The sequence below is a fragment of the Pseudochaenichthys georgianus genome, chromosome 22 (genome assembly GCF_902827115.2).
Source record: "Pseudochaenichthys georgianus chromosome 22, fPseGeo1.2, whole genome shotgun sequence".
Lineage (NCBI taxonomy): Eukaryota > Metazoa > Chordata > Actinopteri > Perciformes > Channichthyidae > Pseudochaenichthys > Pseudochaenichthys georgianus.
The window spans coordinates 4,620,284-4,641,311 of record NC_047524.1 but is presented as its reverse complement, the minus strand read 5'-3'; the positions used below and the strand labels follow the sequence as shown (position 1 = coordinate 4,641,311).

General features: G+C 43.2%; 1 protein-coding gene across 3 annotated transcripts in view; it reads right to left on the bottom strand.

Annotated features, from left to right (window-relative positions):
* plekhh1 (pleckstrin homology domain containing, family H (with MyTH4 domain) member 1) overlaps positions 1 to 21,028 on the bottom strand; it is a 222,185-nt gene that overhangs the window by 17,561 nt on the left and 183,596 nt on the right. For 2 of the 3 annotated variants that reach the window (XM_071207236.1, XM_034111888.1), the window contains 10 exons: positions 20,338 to 20,518; positions 9,158 to 9,220; positions 7,562 to 7,711; positions 7,383 to 7,466; positions 6,553 to 6,634; positions 5,925 to 6,104; positions 4,688 to 5,385; positions 4,116 to 4,194; positions 2,624 to 2,715; positions 1,431 to 1,578 (listed from right to left, as the gene is read on the bottom strand). In XM_071207236.1, the coding sequence (XP_071063337.1) occupies positions 1,431 to 1,578; positions 2,624 to 2,715; positions 4,116 to 4,194; positions 4,688 to 5,385; positions 5,925 to 6,104; positions 6,553 to 6,634; positions 7,383 to 7,466; positions 7,562 to 7,711; positions 9,158 to 9,220; positions 20,338 to 20,484 (1,723 nt within the window). In that variant the 5' untranslated portion in view covers positions 20,485 to 20,518. The remainder of the gene's footprint in view (positions 1 to 1,430; positions 1,579 to 2,623; positions 2,716 to 4,115; positions 4,195 to 4,687; positions 5,386 to 5,924; positions 6,105 to 6,552; positions 6,635 to 7,382; positions 7,467 to 7,561; positions 7,712 to 9,157; positions 9,221 to 20,337; positions 20,519 to 21,028) is intronic. The other variant, XM_034111889.1, reaches the window with a different exon arrangement.

Sequence of the window (21,028 nt, the reverse complement as noted above, 5' to 3'; positions counted from 1 at the left end):
GGGGCAGAATGGTGCTCAGTCTGTCACAAATTACTTTACATTTAACTTAGCTTGTATCCAAAGACAGTGATCACAGTTTTGGCCATGCCTACAGGAGCAATGTGGTGTTCAGTATCTTGCCCAAAGACACTTAAATGTCTAATGCCCCTTTCACACCAGCGCCTTTTCAGCTCCGGCTTGGAGCTAGAGCCTGAAAAGCGCCGGGTTTTCCAGTTCACACCGGAGCTGCGCCGGCTCTTAGCTCCGGAATCCGCTTCATTTCCAGCTCCAAAAAATTGTCGGTCCAGAGGCAAGAGCTTTGGAGCTAAGAGGTGACGTCGCTTACGTCTCTCTTACGTCGAGGCGTGCAGGAAACTAAACCCACCTCCCCTGATCATGGGTCGACTGTTATGCCTGCCTACAAGCAGTAGTGCCTATAAACACACTTTATAAAGTCAGGCAACACTAACCAGGCTTCGTGTGATTCTGTTTATTTGTGCCTTACTTTGACCATCCGTTCGCTGTTATCGATCATTGTGGAGAGAGGCAGACGTGTTGTTTTGTATTATTGCAGCTATCGGATGCAAGTAGTCAGTTTAGCTTCGGTTGCTATGCCAACATCACCCGTTTTATACCAGAGAAACTTTCATAACAGCGTTGTGATGCCAAACAGTGTCAATTCAGACTGACACACATTCACTTAGGCTAAGGGAACTGGGGATATGCATCAGCTGCTTGTGTGAGTCGGACAGTGAATACTTTAGAGCGGCCGCTGCAGTGTGAGCTAACCGGGAGCTAACGGGAGAATAAACTCCCGTGGAAGAGCAGCACTGCAGCGGTCGGTAAATGCTGCAGAAACACATGAATAAACAATGAACCACGGCACTCTGGAGCAAAGTATAAGGTTGGAGAAGTCGTTATTCAATTTATTCTGGCTTCGTGTGATTAAAAGCAACACGATCATCGACCCGACGCAGTTGTTGTTGTTGTTGTTGTGAGCTGCCGTAATGGCTGCCGTTGGGGGGCAAATCAGCGATGTAAACGGTGACGTCATGACGCAGCAAGGGCAGCTCTGGGGCGCCAGTGGGCGGTGTGCACAGAGCGGGAGCTGAAAAGGGAAACCGGAGCTGAACCAGAAAAGCTCCCGCTCGGAGCTAGAAACTGAAAAGCGCTGGTGTGAAAGCCGAGGGATAGAACCACCGACCCTCCGATTGGTGGAAAACCACCCCCTGAGCTACAGCCATAGTTAAGGTTTTTTTTTCTTCAAGGGCTTTTTTTTTGTGACCAACTTTTTATTGTTTTTTTTTGTTTTGCCCTCACAAAAGGGACTTATACAGATACAAATGATATAGACAATACAAAAGACAATTTTTTTTTATAGCATAACAATTTATATGAACTGTAACTACTCAGTTACAGTCTTAATTTGTCTGCCCTGTGCTCCCCCTCACCTCTCTTGGCGGCTCTGGGGCTCCCGGGGACGCTGCCCTTCTTGTCGGGGATCAGGATGGAGGTGCGTAAACTGGCCAGAGAGCTGCTGTCGTCCTCAGACCCGGAGTCATCGTCAGGCAGAGGAACGCTGCTGATCTGAGTGGCTTTCTGAAACAAGCATCCGAAAGAGTAGAATCAAAGGTCACCTATTCTGCAAAATCCACTTGTTCATGTCTCTTCTACATCAACATGTGTCCCCTCTTCTTCATGTCTCTTCCACATCAACATGTGTCCCCTCTTCTTCATGTCTCTTCCACATCAACATGTGTCCCCCTCTTCTTCATGTCTCTTCTACATCAACATGTGTCCCCTCTTCTTCATGTCTCTTCTACATCAACACGTGTCCCCTCTTCTTCATGTCTCTTCTACATCAACATGTGTCCCCTCTTCTTCATGTCTCTTCCACATCAACATGTGTCCCCTCTTCTTCATGTCTCTTCTACATCAACATGTGTCCCCTCTTCTTCATGTCTCTTCCACATCAACATGTGTCCCCTCTTCTTCATGTCTCTTCTACATCAACATGTGTCCCCCTCTTCTTCATGTCTCTTCTACATCAACACGTGTCCCCTCTTCTTCATGTCTCTTCTACATCAACATGTGTCCCCTCTTCTTCATGTCTCTTCTACATCAACATGTGTCCCCTCTGTGTGAAGAGACTCTGAAAGTTTGAGGAAAAAATATTCGCTCACATTTTGTCCTGATCCATTTCTATAAAAACCTGTCTGAAAATGAGCTGATCAGATTTTGGCCATTTTATGATGTCATAACGATGTTTTGTCTTGTGTAACCATTAGCCAATCAGCAACCAATGTAACCCCCCCCCCCCCCCCCCCTTATCACCTGAATCTCCTCCTAGAGAACCATTGAGTTCTTTTTAACCAAATCTCTCTCAGAAGGGCGTGGGGAGGGGCTCCTTATTTTAATCTAAAGTAACAGACAGAGAATCAGCACTTTGGATACAGGGCTGAAACAGAGGGGATTATGGGTAATGCTGCAATGATCTTATGTGGTGTTTGGAGCCAAACACTTCAGAGACATGTTTTGTATCTGAGGCCTGTGATATATTGATGAAAAACAGTATAATAGGGGACCTTTGAGTAAAACACAACCTAAAACAATAATATAATAATAACAGGAATATTTCACTCACCCCTTTCAGTGTGGTGTAGACCGGTACATTGATATTCTTGTAGATCAACTGGGTGAACGGACCTGCCGCTGGATATTGGGGTAAAGTGGACCCTGCAACATACACATTTTGTATTCAGAATGTATATGTTTTTATTTTCTTATGAAATCTACACAAAACATAGCAGAGCATTTGTTTACAATATTTTAAATGTGTAAATATTTTAAATATTTACACATATATGTTAGTAATGGTGTAGCTAGTTTTATCTTACTCCAGGTACCGTGTAACTGAAGTCTTATTTAATTGTTGATTATATTTCACATCCTTAATCCAAGTCTGCAAAGTAACTAAAAGCACGACACAAATGTGGTGGTCACAAATGAAAATGAAAGGAACAAAATGCCATTGTAATTTTTACGTCTGAATAGCTGCTAAGGAGGAAAAAGAAAGTAGATCTTATGTATCTATTTGAAGTTACATCCACCTAGGTCGGAGGTAATGGTTTTGCTTTCCCAAGCAGGGTCACAGAAGAACTACCGGCCTAATTGTCATGAAAGTGGGTGAAATGATGTAACATGGGCCAACTAAGAACCCATTAGATTTGATGTGGATCGAAATCAGGAGGCGGATATAATAATTATATTTCTTTTTCAATGATATTGAAAGACAGGGCATTTGGCCTTTGAGAAGGTCTCAGAGTGGCACACATTTGCAGCAGGAGGAAAGTACACGAGGGTTACTGAAAGATAAGTAGTCTTGAGCATCTTCTTTTTTTAGATCTGGCCCTTTGTATTCAATCTGAGATCTGAACGCTCCGACAGATGCACCTTAAGGCACCGACATGAGAGGAGGCTGAATGAACCACTTGGCAGTCAGAGCGCTGTCAGACCTCGCTGTCTGCATCCTGACAAAATGGAAGACGTCGGGACAGAACGCACCGCAGTAATTACACCCAGACCACCTCCTTTCATCGCGGCTGATTAAAAAGCTGCTTCTCCCTCAGCCCCTCTTTACACCCCCCCCCCCACTCTTACACTCTTTAAAGAAAAGAAAGGGAGCCTCCTGAAGAGAGAGCAGTCCACACCTGTGCAGGTGTGTGTAGCCTCGGGCCGGAGGAAGTGACATCAAAGGCGGCTCTGACGGATCCAAACCCACCACACAGCTGAACGACATGTCCCTTCAGAGTAGTGACTCCTCTCCACACCACCCAGGCTCATGCAGAGTTATACACGGCTTCGTTTGAATTACTTTATTCTTAGATCTTTAATGGCTTTTTTAATTGTCCTTTAGATGTCCTAAATAATGTTTTTCTTTTGAAATGCTTTTAATATATTAAATTAAGGAATTGTAATTGTCCAGTTGAAATATGCAGTATAAAGAAACTCGCCTTTACACATGATAAACTTATTTGTTCTTTCTTTCTATTTGCATTAAACGGACAATACATGGATGTTAAAGGAAAGTGTATGTAAGTGTGAGAGTGGCTAGTTTCAGTCTGCGGGGGACTCACCTCGCCCGGGGCCCCTGGCTCCAGGACTCGCCTCTGATACTCTCATTCCTGACTTTGCCACAGCGTAGATCCGACTCTCCTGCAGGGAGAACAAAGGCCGTTATATTCCCCCCTCACTCCACTCAAACATTCAATATAAACACTTTCAGACGGTACAATATTATGTCGTCATTAAAGGAATAACATTTCGGGAAATACACCAATGTTCACAGTTTTCAGTACGATAGATATTGCTCTCATAGGGGTACGGTAAATCTGTTATACTGCTACCAGCTGGTTAGCACACCTCTACCACTCACTTATTTACATATTATATCTTGTTTGTTAAATCTGTGTGAATAAAACAATTTGTAACGTTACAGAAAGTATTGATGGGAATATTTTTAGTAGTTTCTAAAATTGCAAATGTCTCCCCCTTTTTCCGTCTATGTGCTAAGCTAAGCTAACTGACTGCTGGTCGCTTCATATTTACTGTACAGACATGAGAGCGGTATCAACCGAGGCTCCGGGAAGTGACAGCTACACAGAGATATTGCTCATGCTTGCATGTAAGACTCAAACAAGACTCATACCCATGAAGGGAAGCGGTGTAACGGAGGTGTTGGCGGAGGATCGAGCTGATCCTGTTCGCCTGGGAGTCCCACGGAGGAGGAGACCCCCCCCCGGCACAGCTCCTCCAACCCAGACCCCTCCACCACCCCGTCCATGCTGTCAGGGAGCCCATCATCAATGTCCGTCTCCTCCACAACCTGCGAGAAGGGCGAGGTGCCCGAGCTCTTGAGGGTGGAGCAGGTGGAGGAGGGGCTCATGATGTCGATGCTGACGTTGAGCTGGTGCAGGCGGTCCAGGCCGGGCTGCGGCTGGCTGTAGTGCTTCTTCACCAGCTGGATGCTGTCCCTGGGGGTGAGGGGGGTCCGGACTTTAGGGAGCGTCATGCTGGCGCCTGATTGGTGAACTGAAGGATTGGGGAAGGGGTTGTTGGTGGAGGGGGAGCGCGACAGGAGGGGGCTTTTGGGGGTTATCCTGAGGGACAACTCCGGGGAGCTCGGGCCGTGGGCCATCTCGTAGGCTGAGGAGGAAGAGGAGGAGGAAGAGGAGGAGTGGAGGCACTGAGAGCGGAACTTGCTGTTGAGCTCATCGGAGGAGTTGTCTCTGTCAGAGCCTCCTGCCGGACCCTCGGGGACCACCAGCTGCTCGGGACCACTGTTAGACACCGTGTCATGGGCCCTCAGGTCCCCGAGACAAACCGCTTTACTGCTCTGCTTCACGTCTGAGGAGACACAATCATAAGATTTGAGAAAAAGATAACACGGATGAAACAATGTTTAAGGAAATATTTGTTAATTCTTATGAGTAGCGGGGTGTGGAAATGTATCGTGCCACATAAACGTCACTATATAAGTAAATATGGATCAGAAAATAGTGAATATGGTTTTTTTGCTTTAATATTGAGTCATTTGAATAAATCCAAGCAGAATACAAAGGATCCACTTGTTGACGATAAGAGATGCGTTTAAGAAAGTTATTAGTGAGGCACCAGATGATGATAATTATAAAGATTAGTGTTTCAACAATAAGTTATTTTTGGAAGGTAATTTATTCGGAATGCACCTGGATTCATGAACATGTTCTATGGTTTGAGATAACATGTGTTAAAATGCTTGTAAGTTTTTATAAACACTACTCTGTAGAATAAGCAAAACACTTGGGAAATCTTCAACTGGATTTTGGTAAGGCTTTCATTAGGCCACATGCCTCAAAAGTTTCCTGCTTCCCTTCCCCAGATGATATAAAGTAAGTTCAGCAAACCTGTGGGCGAGGTCTTGATGTGAGAGGCTCCTCGGGGGCCGGCCTGCCTCCAGCTGTCCTCCGGTGCAGGTGGGGTCTCGGGGCAGCTGGGGGGAAACAGCGGGCTGCTGGGCACCAGGTTGGTGTCCATTACAGGAGAAGTGGCAGGAGATCCAGAGGAGGCATGTTTCTCTAAGAGAGCTGCAGGAGAAACACAACACCTGTCACTCAGTCTCTCTCCACTGGAGCTCTGGGAAAATATCGTAACAGAAACATTCAATCCCTACGTGTCTACATGACCTTTTACTGTACAACCGCTAAAATAATACTGACAATATCTGCTATATTTGAGCAGGAAATAGGAGTGCATTGCCCAAATTTACTTTATGAATTGTAATCTAATACTTAACTACAGCAGACATTATATTTAAAAAAATTGTAAACGTATTTACTTTGTTTATTTACTATTAGTGTTGGACTCTCATAAAGATCGTGGATGGGAAAGGCTTAGAAAAAACATTTTTTTTTTTGGATGCAGCACTCTGTGAAAATCATACAAAAGAAAGTAGTACCCTGTATAGTATAATCAGACTTGAAAGACATAAAATGAAAACTCTTTCCAAATGAAGTTGCTTCTGTCGGTATTTACCTTGTAGTTTGTCCTGCAGCAGCATTATCTGTTCTGTCTGCTTCAGGTTGGCCATTTTAAGCTTCTGGTTCTCTTGCTCCATCTGCAACAAAGCACACGTAATTATCTTAAACAACACTTTTTACACAACGTTTATAGTTGAAACAATAAAATGTGTTTCTATCTTTTAAATTAATATTGTAATTTGAGTTTTTATGCAAGTGTTATGACCATACTTGCCAACCTTGAGACCTCAGAAATCGGGAGGATTTCAAAACGACCGCGGAAGGGGGAGGGGGGGGGGGGTGCTAATGGATCCCCGGAGCTGTTAAACTGTTAGCGCCGGAGCCTCGCAGCGGGTTAGAACATCTACACATGCTTATTGTAGTTGCAAGTGCACGGCCTTGCTGCCTGTAGCACTATCCTTGATGGAGCATATGTGTGGTAGAGTTGTCCATTCTTGTTGTTTTCTGTGACTATCTTCCTCACCATTCTGAACACCCTCTCACTTTCAGTTGCGCGCGCTACTAAAGAGACGCGCTACCATGGAAACCAAACAATGGTGTAGCTTTTAAGTCCGAATGGAAACAGTTTTTTGTCAGAAATCGGGAGAAATGCGGGAGAAATATGAACCCGCGAGGAAACCGGGAGAGGGCAATGAAATCGGGAGGGTTGGCATGTATGGTTATGACTCTTAGAACTACTTAGTTACAGAGAAATGTGTCTTCATAATCATTTCTGAGTGTTTATAACCAGCTATATTTAAACATTTCTTGTTTCCACAGGTGTCGTCTCTCAGCTGGGTGAGGGCTTCGCTGAGTCGGGGTGTTTCTCTGCACGTGTGAGTTTACCTCTTTAAGCTTAAAGGTGACCCAGTCTTTAATCTTGGCCGCCTTCTCCTCGATAACTTTGGCCTCCTGGGCTCTGACTAAGATCTGCAGGCAGAGAAAACAGGGTTCTGGGATTATTTAACCGACACTGCATGAACATAAATGGACATGTCTTTCTTTATCTGATGCTCCATCCTTACCTGTTTTTCCAGCTGCACCTCTAATCTCTTTATCACAGTATCTTTTTCTTGAACCTGATTGGTCAGCTCTTGATACTTTCTGTACAACGAGCTCTCTGATTCGCTGGTTTGTATGTTTGCAGACTTCAGCTTTTCTTCCATGACATGGATCTGAAAAAGCATAATTAGAGGAGTTCATTCACGAGCACGCTGCACGGCCAAAAGAAAGCTCAAATTAGCACGCTCCGTAAGTTTTGATAGACACCAGACAAAGTTGGGAAGAAAACACAGAGAACACTTTTTGCTAACTCAGCACAAGAAAAGGCTTTCTAAGCCCTCAGGTATGTGTTGTTTTCAAAGAAAGGGCGCCATTAAATGACCACCTACAGAAAACACCTGGAACGGCCAGGAATGACAGCAAATGGGAGAATAAACACGACAGCAACAGAGACAGAGTGTGTGTGATATCTACTGTAAGCTATTTATTATCCTTTGTTTAGTCCTGTTTGACTTCTACTCTATTCTAGATGAGCACAAACGCGAAATCCAACTTTCTGACTTCTGGATCCCAATTTTTTAATTTCTTCTGAAACCCCTCAGCTTGACATGAAAATATATTTTTGATCTTGAAAACTTTTTTTAAGTTCAAAGTCCACTTTTCAGCCATCTTAATATTACGTTTTTTACTTTTTTAAAAGACAGTTCCAGTTTTTTACAACTTCACACTGTGCCGAAATTGACACCAGATGGACACACGATAACGGAAATGTTGAAATTCGGCTCTGATCGTAACATCGGGCCATTCGTGAGGGCATCTTAAGCCATCGTATGACCGCCGGTGGAGTTTCTCAGGCTCCGGCAGCAACTTTGTGAGCGGCAACTTCGTAAGGCACTCGTGAGGGCATCTTGTCAAATCGTGTCATCTTCTTGTTATCATCGGTGCCATCGGGCATTCGCCCTCACTCTGATCGGGGCGAATGCCCGATGGCACCGATGATAACAACATGCCCTCACGATGGCCTTACGAAGGGCAAAATTGACACACGAATTCAACACGAAAATGAACTTTGGCAAGGTCCTTCGGCAATTTTTTGGCATGCCAAAGATTTTGCCACCGCTCACGAAGTTTCTGCCGGAGCCTGAGAAACTCACAATTTCATATTCGTGTGTCCATCGCGTGTCAATTTCGGGACAGTGTGACGCGGGCTTTGTGGTTTCCATCAGCCATGATATCAATGTTACCAAAGTATTGAATACAATCTGAGAACTTAGAAAAAGTGTGACAACAGAGTCCAACATGGTAAAAAACACAAGCCGTTTATACAGGTTGTAAACAAACAGTTTATAGGTAAATTAGCACAATGACAAGTAGTGGTCAATTTTACATTAGATTTATTTTCCAAATGCTCTTGTCCAAAGTCGGCTGCAAAAAGAGCACTCAAACTCAAAAGGATGAGTGTTATTGATTAACATTTTAATTAAAAACTAAGAAGCGAGTTAAGCTAATTTGGAAGTCTGTTAGAAACCTGTGTGATCATGTGACCACTCGTGTTTCTCACCCTGTTGGACTTCTCTTTGGTGATATAGTGGAAGTATCCTTTAATATTTTACAAGCACCTGTTTCTCAGCACTCTCAGCTCGCTGGTCGGACTCGATCACCCTCAGCTCCAGCTCCTGCATCTGGGAGAGAGACAGGAGAGTAACATTTCATTTAAAGAAAGAAAAACACCTACTGTGCAGCCAAGAGCGACAGGTTCAGTGACCGGCTACAGCATGACTTATTACACCGATAGAACACACACACACACGCACACGCACGCACACGCACGCACGCACGCACGCACGCACGCACGCACACACACACACACACACACACACACACACACACACACACACACACACACACACACACACACACACACACACACACACACACACACACAAACACACACACACACACACACACACACACACACACACACACACACACACACACACACACACACACACACACACACACACACACACACACACACACACACACACACACACACACACACACACACACACACACACACACACACACACACACACACACACCACACACACACACACACACACACACACACACACACACACACACACACAATCCTATAATCACTGTTGCCAAAGGGAAGACATTTAAAAGATGAATGCAGTGGGAAGCTTTAACAAACCAACTTAGATGAGGAAGAACACAATTATTATGAAGAACAACTCAAAGAATGAAAGTGGTTGAGAAAAAAATGGAAATATGATTATTGCAGGACAAAAAGAGGGTAAAGCAATAGCCGCGTCCGACAGAAGAAGCAGCACAAGAAAGGTCATCCTGTGTAAAAATTAAATAAGTGACTCTTTAACAAGAAGAGGCACTTTAGCACAGAGAGCGGAGAGGCCCTCAGGAGGCGGGACATCTCTCCAGCGCTGCTCAAACACAGAGTGATGAAGAATGCTACTATGTGTGTGCACAAGCTTGCGTCACCTTTTGTGCAAGCATGCACACTCGTGCTTTGAAAGGCAAACACTGTCCATCCTGCAAGTATGCACACATCTGCAAGTACCCTCTCTCGCGGCAACACACACAGAAGTGCCTGCACAAAAATGCCCACACACACACGTTCAACACAGGACTCCCTTTCTTGTGAGTTCAGTGACCCAGGTGAAAGGAGAACACACATACTAATGGATCCACTCTGCTGCAGAGATGTATTTGAATTCCCCCCGTCATCTTTGTTTCCCTTTCTTTTCTCTCTGTCCCTTCACGTCACCTCCATAAAAGGCCCCGATTCCCAGAATCCTCCACTCTCGACATTTAACGCTTCCTCACAGCCAGATTAACACTCACTAAAGCCAGAGCGCATGTTGATGGTTAGTGGTTGGATAACTCCTCACCTTGAGGTCAAAAACCTTCATTGTGAGTCAAAGGCTTCGCCCAGCCGGAGCCCAAGAGCAAACAGCACTTTGTCCTCCGTTCAAAAACAATAAGAAGGAGAGGGGAGCAGCACTGGAGGTGAATACAAAGTATGGAAGAAGTCAAAATGTAGAACAGATGTGAGAGGAGTCTTCAGAAGAAGCCATCAGAGTAAAAAGCGGCTACATCCAGTTTGAGGACGAGTTAGGGGTCAGGGGGTGTGACCTTGACGTTACAGAGTTCACCAAAGCAAATGGTGGACATCTGAGGACTGAAAGCTTCTGACACAGTCAATGAAGAGAACAGCTTTAGCATCCCAATTGGGCTTCAAGTGGCTTCGTTGAGAGGATGTTTTGTGAGTAGGAAGACGAGACAATCAATTAAACACAATGTTTTGTTATATAGTTGTTACAATACACATTATAAATATATCTGTGTTTGGTCAAGTTTGCATTCCTTCTACTGGAGGCAGACTTTTTAAACATTGTATTATCTTTTCAATATTTAAGTTAATCCAGTGATTCTAGCTAACTATTAAAACTGTATATATCCATCAAAGTGTATAAGAGAGAAAAGGGGAGGACTGGGTTGAGACAAGGGAATCTTAAGATCAGTCTTTCACTACAGAGGATGACTCGTGGTTTACTCAAGTATAAATCTCCAGTATCCTAAACATGTATTCTCTTTTTTAATACAACTCAAAATAACCTTTGAAACCCTATTACTTTTAGCGATTTATTTTTACTTTCAGGCTGTGTAAACTTGTGCTGCCACTTTATCTCTGTCTGTTTAGTCACTGCAGAGCGCAACTGTTGGACAGAGTCGCTGAGCCGGCGTAAAACAACTATGTCTGCAATCCAGCATCTGTTGGCCCACGGAGCAACAAGTGCTGCTGCTGAGAGGCTGCAAACTCATGAGGTGGGGGGGTCAAGTTACGGAGACCTCTCAATTAGCAGTTTCAGTGGCAGATGTCATGATATTCTGCACAAATCACAGTCCAAATCAAATAAACTATTTATTAGGAGACCTATCATGCAAAATGCGCTTTTTGATGTCTGTTATACATAAATATGTGTCCTCCCCGGTGTGTCAGGGAACTCACGCAGCATCAGAAAATAAAACCCTCTCTTTTCCTCCGTACCCAAATCTCTAAAAACGGGGCTACAACGGAGCTGATCCAGATTTGCGTCCGAAATGACGTAATATCGTAAATGTAGGCTGGCTTTACCCACAGGCCAATCAGAGACGTTGCCATCAGAAACAATGCCCGACTGTTTTGGACGTAATATGGTCGGTGTTTACATTAGCATCGCTAACACTCAGAGCTAACCTGTGCTGGAGAGCATGTGTGTGAAGAAGCAGGAAGTAAAAAGGAACTCACCTTGTGGTATAACCGGCCAGAGAGAAAGCCTTTGAGCTCCAGACTGTTTCAGAGATAATCCTTGATAATCCATGATATGGTGTTTCATCACGGCAGCATTTAGTTTAGACAGTAGCTGCCGGGTCCCGCATGAGCTCAGACCCCTCCTCTTTTTTATCACATTTAATTTTTTTAAAGCTTTATACCCCAAAATCCACACTTTTGAAACAGGAAGTGAAATAGAGGGATATGAGGCATGGCTAGAATGGGTGATCTGTTTGGTATTTTGAGCAAAACACTTCATAGACATGTTTTTTATATATTTGTATAGATCTGAGACCTATGCTATTGCCTAAAAATAGCATGATAGGTGACCTTTAAACTAGAGCGTTGGTCAGATAAATGAAATAAAATAAGATCTATCTATTAATCCCCGTGGGGAGATTCAGTAGTTTGTAATGAGCCAATTAAAATGATATATTTGTGACCCGACCGTTAAGGATTTAAATCTTCAGTATACACAAAGAGCATCAAAGACATCCACCAAAGAAGAGAGACAGACTAATGCTTTGTTGGTTTTGGTCTCCTTTAGTTTAACAAAACTACAGATTGTCTCCTGCTTGGGAAGCAGAGTGTCGGCCTCGTCTGTGTCAGCATGGATTCCAGAGGGACTGATAATATCTGAGGAGAGGAGATAAGACGAGAGCAACCACAGACACCCGATCATCATCTAACAGATACAACAGATCTGTCTCAGTTAAGTAGCTGTTACTGACACACATGTCTTCAGTATTTTTCTCACTTCCCCTGCATTTCTTACAACTTTCATGTGATCTGGATCTAAAAACTACCGTACTTTTCGGACTATAAGCCGCGACTTTTCCCCCCATTCTTTTTGTACAGCTAACGGCCACTAGGGAACCTCCTAAATCTATGGATTTTACAGGTAAAATTAACCACCTTTAACACTATGGGCTCTATGACCGGTCCGCGCCCGCCACCTTTAAGCGGCGGGCTCCAGCAGGAAAAGCTGGAGGCCGGAAAAGAGTGAGACAGGTAGCGCGCCAAAGTAAAAGTGGAACCGAGAGACGGAACGAGAGCAAGACAGACGGACAATTTAGCTGCTGCGGCTTATATGCAGGTGCGCTTTATAGTCCGAAAAGTACGGTAAATGGTAAAAAGGACAAATGGGAAGAATATGTAATTCCTTTAAAACAGTAGAGTTGGTTTTACTGAAATTAGTTCACTGAGTTTTCGGCCTGCCTTTTGACTTTACTCATTAACCATTGAGCAGAGCTGGTGGATAGCAATCACTGGAGCTCAATCATTAAAAGTAAAAAAAAAACCTGTCCAAAAGAGGGCAGGGTGGAGAGATAAGGGAAAGATGAATAACAGGCTAGTAGAGAAAGGGTCAACAACAACAAAAAGGCATCACACAGTTTGAATACTATTTCAGCACATCAGCATTTCAATATCAAAACAAAGTGACCTATAATGCTGCGATAACTTTAATGCTTTTTTTTGTATGTACAAATGATATCCTGTCTAAACATCAGTCAGGATTCAGAAAGAAACACAGCACCATCACTGAGACAATGAGAAAGTGGTAAATGACATTACTAGTATTTTAGATAATAAGCAGTTCTGTTTATGGACCTTTCCAAAGCGTTTGACACCGTTGATCATCGCATCTTAAAGCAGAGGCTACTCAGTATTGGCATATCCAGCCTTGCAGTGGGGTGGTTTGTGAACTACCTCTCTGAAAGGTCCCAATGTGTTCATTTTGATGGACTGTCTTCTGAGTGGTTAAACATTTCTAATGGTGTACCACAAGGTTCTGTTTTAGGACCACTTTTATTCTCCATATATATTAACAACGTAGGTGATAATGTGGATGAAGCTACTTTACATTTGTATGCGGATGATACTGTGATGTACTGTGCAGGTCCCACCATTAAAGAGGCTGTTGTTAAATTACAGGCTGTTTTTAACACTATTCAGACTCAGTTCTCTGAATTAAAGCTTCTTTTAAATGTGGATAAAACCAAGGTAATGCTCTTTTCAAAAGCAAAAAAGACACCAGAGCCTGTTTTAGATATTGTAACTACGCAAGGAACACAACTTGAAGTTGTTGCCTGTTACAAATACCTTGGTATCTGGCTTGATGATTGTCTCTCTTTTAAACTTCATGTCAATAACCTGCTTAAAAAGCTGAGGGTTAGGCTAGGTTTCTTCTCCAGGAACAAGTCCTGTTTCTCGCTTGAGGCCAGGAAAAGGCTCTGTGACCTTTTTACCTGTGCTGAACTATGGGGATCTGGTCTATATGAATGCACCTGCCAATTGCCTGGTCAAGTTAGATGCTGCGTATCACAGCGCACTGAGATTTGTGACAAACTGTAAAGCATTAACCCATCACTGTACCCTGTATGCAAGGGCTGGTTTGCTTTCTCTAACTGTACGGAGGCTCAGTCACTGGTACATTTTTATATACAAAGCCATGTTAGGGAAACTTCCATCTTATATCTGCTCCCTGATCTCACGGAAAATTGTAAGTGGCTACTGCCTGAGATCGAATGCTGTGGTTTTATGAAATGTGCCAACTGCTAGGACTGTCTTAGGGAAGACAGCTTTTAGATGCGCAGCTCCTCTGTCTTGGAATAGTCTGCAAATTAAATGGAAACTGAACAATCTGGTGCCACTAAATGTTTTTAAAGCTCGGTTGGATGCTAGTCAATCAGAAGCTGTTGGTACCTGCTTATGTGGATAGTTATGTAAATGATGCTGGATGATGTCCTTTTGTTGTTCTATTTATGTTTTTATGTTTCATGTGGAACTACTTGAGCAGGTCTCCCTTGGAAAAGAGATCAATGATCTCAATGGGATTTATCTGTATAAATAAAGGTTTGAAATGAAATGAAATGAATGCTTCAGTTAAATCAACTTTAATCATTAATATGAAGACAAATAGGAGGGGGTTTTAATCAGTGAGCAAGCTGATAAAGAGGTCAAACAAAGACAAGAGAGAAATCTAGCTCCTCACTTTTCTTCACAGGAGATGCACATAAGCAACCAACCTGAACTAAACACTGACTAAGGCTGTTTAACTATTAAGTAGGAGCTGATGCAAACAAATCCTCTCATGAAAAGAAATGTTTACACACACACATGGACCTGGTGACCTCCGAGTCAAACTGCAGTGTGCTGCTGCTCCAGCCATGTGAGACTTATGGAGGTTCATCTCATTTGTCCACTATTAGATTATCCAAGTAGTGAAAGAAACAACTTGGAGTAGGAATACATTACATTACATAAAGTAAATATATTGTGGCAATATATTGTGGCACAGCCTTAAGATACATTTTCGATACTCTTTCCTCTATGTTTTTGGCATTTCTCGTTCCCTGAGAAGTCCATATGGTGACTTGAGTAGTATTTCCTCTTTTCACCCTCTGTCTGAAACCAGAGCCCAGTCAGAAACTCTCTCTGCAGGAAACTTTGGGATTCTAGCCCCTGCAGACCATTTACATGCACAAAAACCGATATAACACACGACAAGAAAGGGAAGACCCCGAAAAGCATAATAGGGTCTCTTTACTTATTCAGTTGCATCACTTCTACTGATCCCAAAATAAAATGACTATCTCCTCTCCTAGCCACCTCCCTAGTTCTTCTTGTTTTGAGAAGTCTCTGTGTTCATACTACAGCAGCTGCCAGCTGTCGATTGCACTTTCTTAATCCGCAGTAAAAACTCAAAGGGAGTACTTGTCCTGTTAAACTCCTCACAAGGCAAATGGAGCATCTCCTTCTCTCCTCTCCCTCACACACTCAGTCTCTGGGGGATGAACGCCGTGTCACAGGCTACCACGTCAACCTTCTCTTTTTTTCATGTTTTTCCATACCAAAGTGGGTCAATGCGTTAAACACTCCTAACTTGGCCAAAGACGAGATGAAGAGCGTGAAGCAGACTTTCCAAAAAGTAATAACATGACGGCATGGTATCCCCCCCCCCCCCCCTCACACACACACACACACACACACACACACACACACACACACACACACACACACACACACACACACACACACACACACACACACACACACACACACACACACACACACACACACACACACACACACACACACACACACACACACACACACACACACACACACACACACACACACACACACACACACACACACACACACACACACACACACACACACACACACACACCAGAAAAACACACTCAGCAGCACGGGCCTCCACTTCAACCCGCTCAGCGCTTTCTGTGTGTCAGAGTGTGTATGCATGTGTGTATGTGAGAGGAGTGAAAGAAAAAGTGATCAGCCTTTTTCTTGGCACCATTCGCAAAAGGACATCTAACAATCATTACTGTGTATGCCGGCTATTAACTAGAAAGTAATTAGTTAATTTTCAGGAAGCTTGAACTCCCCTCTATTGTTGGCGTCATGGCTGAAATGAAAATATAGCATGTATGAACAAACACTACTCTGTACAAGTGTGTATGTGTGACTCTGGGTACTTCTTAATAAGGCAAGGCAACATGAAACCATGGCTTTATGAGTGGTGAAGGGATAATCCCGATATTATTCTACATTTTTATTGAAACAACTTCCACGAAAAGACCAAAACTCGTTTACATCAATGCACCTCTCATTCCCTGCTGAACCCATTACCTCATACTGAACACTTAATCTATAAAAAAAAGCTCACAAGTATATACTTTCATTTTCTTTAAAGGGTTAAGTAACCTTGGTGCTGCAGAATTTATTAAATGTCACTCGAACAGGATAACATTGTGATTTTTATGGGCACTATTTTCTGCTGCTTATGAATACACCAAGTGCCATACAAGTGTGTGAAGGACTGATCCAAAGTAAACTAAACGTGTCATGTTCATCAGACTAATAATTAGCCTTGTTGCCTCACCTCTTTTATTTGTCTCATTTTAAACTAAGTGACGTATTTGTTTCCACATCTTCAGTCATAGGTAGCTGGCATTATAGGAGCCTTTGCTTGCTGGTTTTACATATTGCTATATCACCAGAAGCATCCTTTAAAAAATCATTGTGTAATGTTTTATAGATCAATCATAAGATAGAAGAGACGTCTTGGTCGGCAATTTGTGAAAAATCCCTTTTGCTTGTGAGGGACCTACTCGCCGATTATTTTGGTGGAAGAACCAGTGTATGTGAGTGTGTGTATGTGTGTGTGTGTGTGTGTGTGTGTGTGTGTGTGTGTGTGTGTGTGTGTGTGTGTGTGTGTGTGTGTGTGTGTGTGTGTGTGTCTGACTGGACCTGACAGAGGACACAGCAGGGAGTCGTCCTGCTCTTATCAGACACATTTGTTATGTTTGGACCGTAAACATCCGGCTGACCGACTATATGAACCTCTCTCGCACTAGAGATGAAGCAGAAGTCTAAAACACTCTGACGCTGCAAACAAAATCAGCTCCGAGATATACAAGTTGATAAAGAACATGTGAAAAAACTGTGAAAAGTTGAGACAAGAGATTTGTTTTTCTGCAACTAATCTCACTCCTTCCTCTAATCCAAACACTTCCACTCGTGTACCGACACATCGTCAGAGCAGAGCTGATGTATTGATGACAGCTGATTACTTTCCAAAATGTCCGGTAGTCCGACTTTACAACAGCCGCACCTTTACAAGCGTTTGGCCGACGGCCGGCGCTTATTTTCCCCCGACTTTGAGGGGAAGCACCATCACTGATGAGTTCAATATCCCTCTTGGCTCAAACTGTAGCCAAACTCTGATGACACAGAATGAGTGGAGCCAAAATGTTTACCAAATACGCAGAGTAATCCCATCTGTCTTTACGCACACACACAAACAAACACACAGTCATCCACACCTGTAACTCTGACTGATTCACATGCTTTAATCGTCTTCTCGTGCGTAAAACACTGACAAACAATGCCAGACGGAGAAGGGGATGATGAGGCAGCGGGACCGGCACAGTGTTTGGCCAGATGAGAGTGGAACGACATGACTAATCTTTACAATACCACGGCACGCTTCAACATTTAAGCGTTATCAAGGCCAAATCATTGGTACGTGCTGGAGGTTAGGCCAACAAACAAGCTAAATGTTCCTCAAAATCCAGATAACTCTCTGAACCTTCTATCTATGCATTTAAGTGCTTGATGATAAACCCAACAGATGTAATAGTTGTCTTTTATAGAAACATTAAATGTACCGGTCAATCTTTGTTCTGACTTCCAGTCTTAGACCCCATTACCACGGGAATGTTTGCGTTTACGCACCGTATGCGTTTTCAAAAAAGTCTTCCGTTCGCACGCATTCGGCTCAATTAACGTGTCCGTTCACACGAGACCGCTGGAAACGCTGTAGTACATATGCCGGGCCTTTAAGTGGCGCTGCTGCCGCCACAAAATACAGCAAAAGCAGCGAAGAAGACCCCGGAGCATGGTTGCCATGGTTGCCCTTCTGTTTATTCTCCGCAGTGGACGGCGTGTGCTCCTGCTGTAAATCTCTCCGGTAGTCCACCAGCAGATGAAAAACAACCACGGACATATTTTTTTTTTTAGCGGTAATTCACTTTTTTAGTTTCCGTTAAAAAAAAAAATCGCCGGTCGACATGTCCGTTAAAGCTTAAATCTTCCGGACTTTAAAACAAATTGATAACGACTCTATATAAGAATAATAAACGGAGCCTCTCTTTTCCTTCCCCCTCTTCTGGCAGCCCAGCAGCTGATCTCTGAGCAGGAGACGTGGGGAGAGGGAGGCGGGGCTATTTCATCGTTATCAGAAAATGATCGTGTAGAGGCGTACACACGGAGCCGTTTGCCCCCCCAGAGCGTTCCGTTTGCAGATCTATCCACCTTGGGACCCGTTATCGTTTGCGGGGTCCGTTTCTATCGTTTTGTTACGGCCTCGTGTAAACGAAAGGGCTATACGCAAGAGAAACTATGCGGATACAACCCGTATCATCCTCGTGTAAACGGGGTCTTAACCTCTTGGTAGTGATGTGAAAGATGAGATCAAAAGCACAATTTACGTTTTTCTGATTAGAGACAAAGCTCAGGTTTTAGGAAAATCTGCAAACTGGACTCAGTACTCTTTGGACAAACTGCATTTCCCTTCTGTTTGGGGAATGTCATGTTCATCCAAGAGGAGCTGGACGTAGTTTCTGAGTCAAATTAAATCTGAACTGCTCTTCCAACACTTGATATTTAAACATGTCCAGTTAAGTTGTGATCTACTCTCCTTGGGACTGGTTTGCTTCACTAAATATATGTAAGTTTCAAACTGGTGATGAAATATTGGAAGCCCTCAGGTTTAGATCATGACGGCAGAGCCCTGGTTTGACCTTGGCTGATTCTCTTTCCCTCATTTCCTGTTATGTCTCCACTATTGCTTTTGAATAAAGACTTCAAATGCTCCAGATGAAATATATGGAAAGAGAAAGAGCAGACTGAGGTTTGTATGCTTGAGCACATTGTCTTCAGACTTTTTTCAGACCTGACTATTAGTAACATTTTGGGATGTTACTGGGCCATAGGAAGCAAAACTCCAACAGTGTAAACCAAAAGTCACCATAGCCTCACAGTCTCCAGTTTTAGGGCAAATTCGATTATTCATTCATCAATGTTGGTAGCACTGTTCTTTCTCGATATGCATACTGTACATGGAGAAATATTTCTGATTCAGAGTTAGTAGTACAACATATACAATTATGATAACCTAATTGACCCCATGTGTTGTAAAACAAGTTATATCGTTTGATTCCTTTAGACTATATATTTAAATCTTGCCATGTTTTATTGTAATATAGTATTTTGATTATGTTTTAGGTCAGATACATCCCCCATGTTCCATGTAATATTTTCTTAAAGGGTATTTTTATCAATTAAAGGTGGGGTAGGTGATTCACTTCAGAAACACTTGTTGTTATATTCCATGGAATGCTCTTAACATCCCGATAGCAATGAATACATTAAATGCTTTGAAAATAAATCCATAAAAAAAAAAATCATCTGTGGAAGCCGTGGCGCAGTAAAAAGCACGACCAATCATCTGAGCCGGACCGGCTAAAGTGACTGGATGGCCTACCTGCCTGTCAGCCTTCCATCTGTGCACACACTTATCTCGTGCCCTCATTGGTCATGTGCACGTGTGTGTGTTGGAGGAGGGGCTCTGTAAGGAAGTCTGAAGGAAGGGGCAGATTTTTTTCGGCTGCGTACTTTCAAATTCTAGCGCACTCCAGCTGGTTTCTCCATGCTACCTACCCTACCTTTAAGCTAGCTCATTTAGCTTACACAATAGTTACACGTGGGAGTTTATAGATGTAAATATTAAGCAGTAACTCAGTTGTATATAAGAACTAGTTTGTGTAGTGAGACCCTGTAAATCTCCCCACAGTAAAAACCTTATAACTAGACTTTTAAAGAGTTTGGAGTTTCTACTTTCTCTCTTACCTTCTCTGCCAGCAGCTCTCGTATTTTCCCCGCCTGCAGTCTGAACCTCAGCAGCTGCATCTCCAGAGCCATGCAGCGCTTCTGCCAATCCACGCTGGCCACTCTGACGGCCCCCGGACCGCCGCCGCTCTCCAGCACGTCGGCCATGGCGAGGACTCAGAAAATCTGCCTCCTGACTGCACTGGAAGACAGATAAAAATACATAAGAGCAAATAAGATAAGAACGAAAAACAGAATAAGACAGGATAAGGGTTCACACAAGGATAACAGGAACTTAAATGTAAGTAAAGTACAAATAAAATCTCAAAGTCGCTGAACTTACATATTTGAATAAGGGTCATATATGGTGTGACCGACGTGACTTTGCTGTCAGGGGTGTATGGTATTCACTATTGTGAAACTAATAACTTGATCACATTTACCTGGAATCTAGATCTCTTTCTGTTCAGCTCCTCTCAGCCCACACAAGACACACAAATAATCTTGTGAACGTTTTATTTTTACTTAAGTAGTCCAGCTTGTGTTTTCATTTACAGCTCAAGACGAGAGAACATGATTCAACCTCTTTAAATGCCCTTTGTTGACCGCACTTCCCATGATTCACTGGGGTCATGTGAGTCAAGCAACGATGAGTCTATAAAGTTTAATGGAAGCTTCCTCTTACTTTCTATTTTGCTATGTCACATTCAAC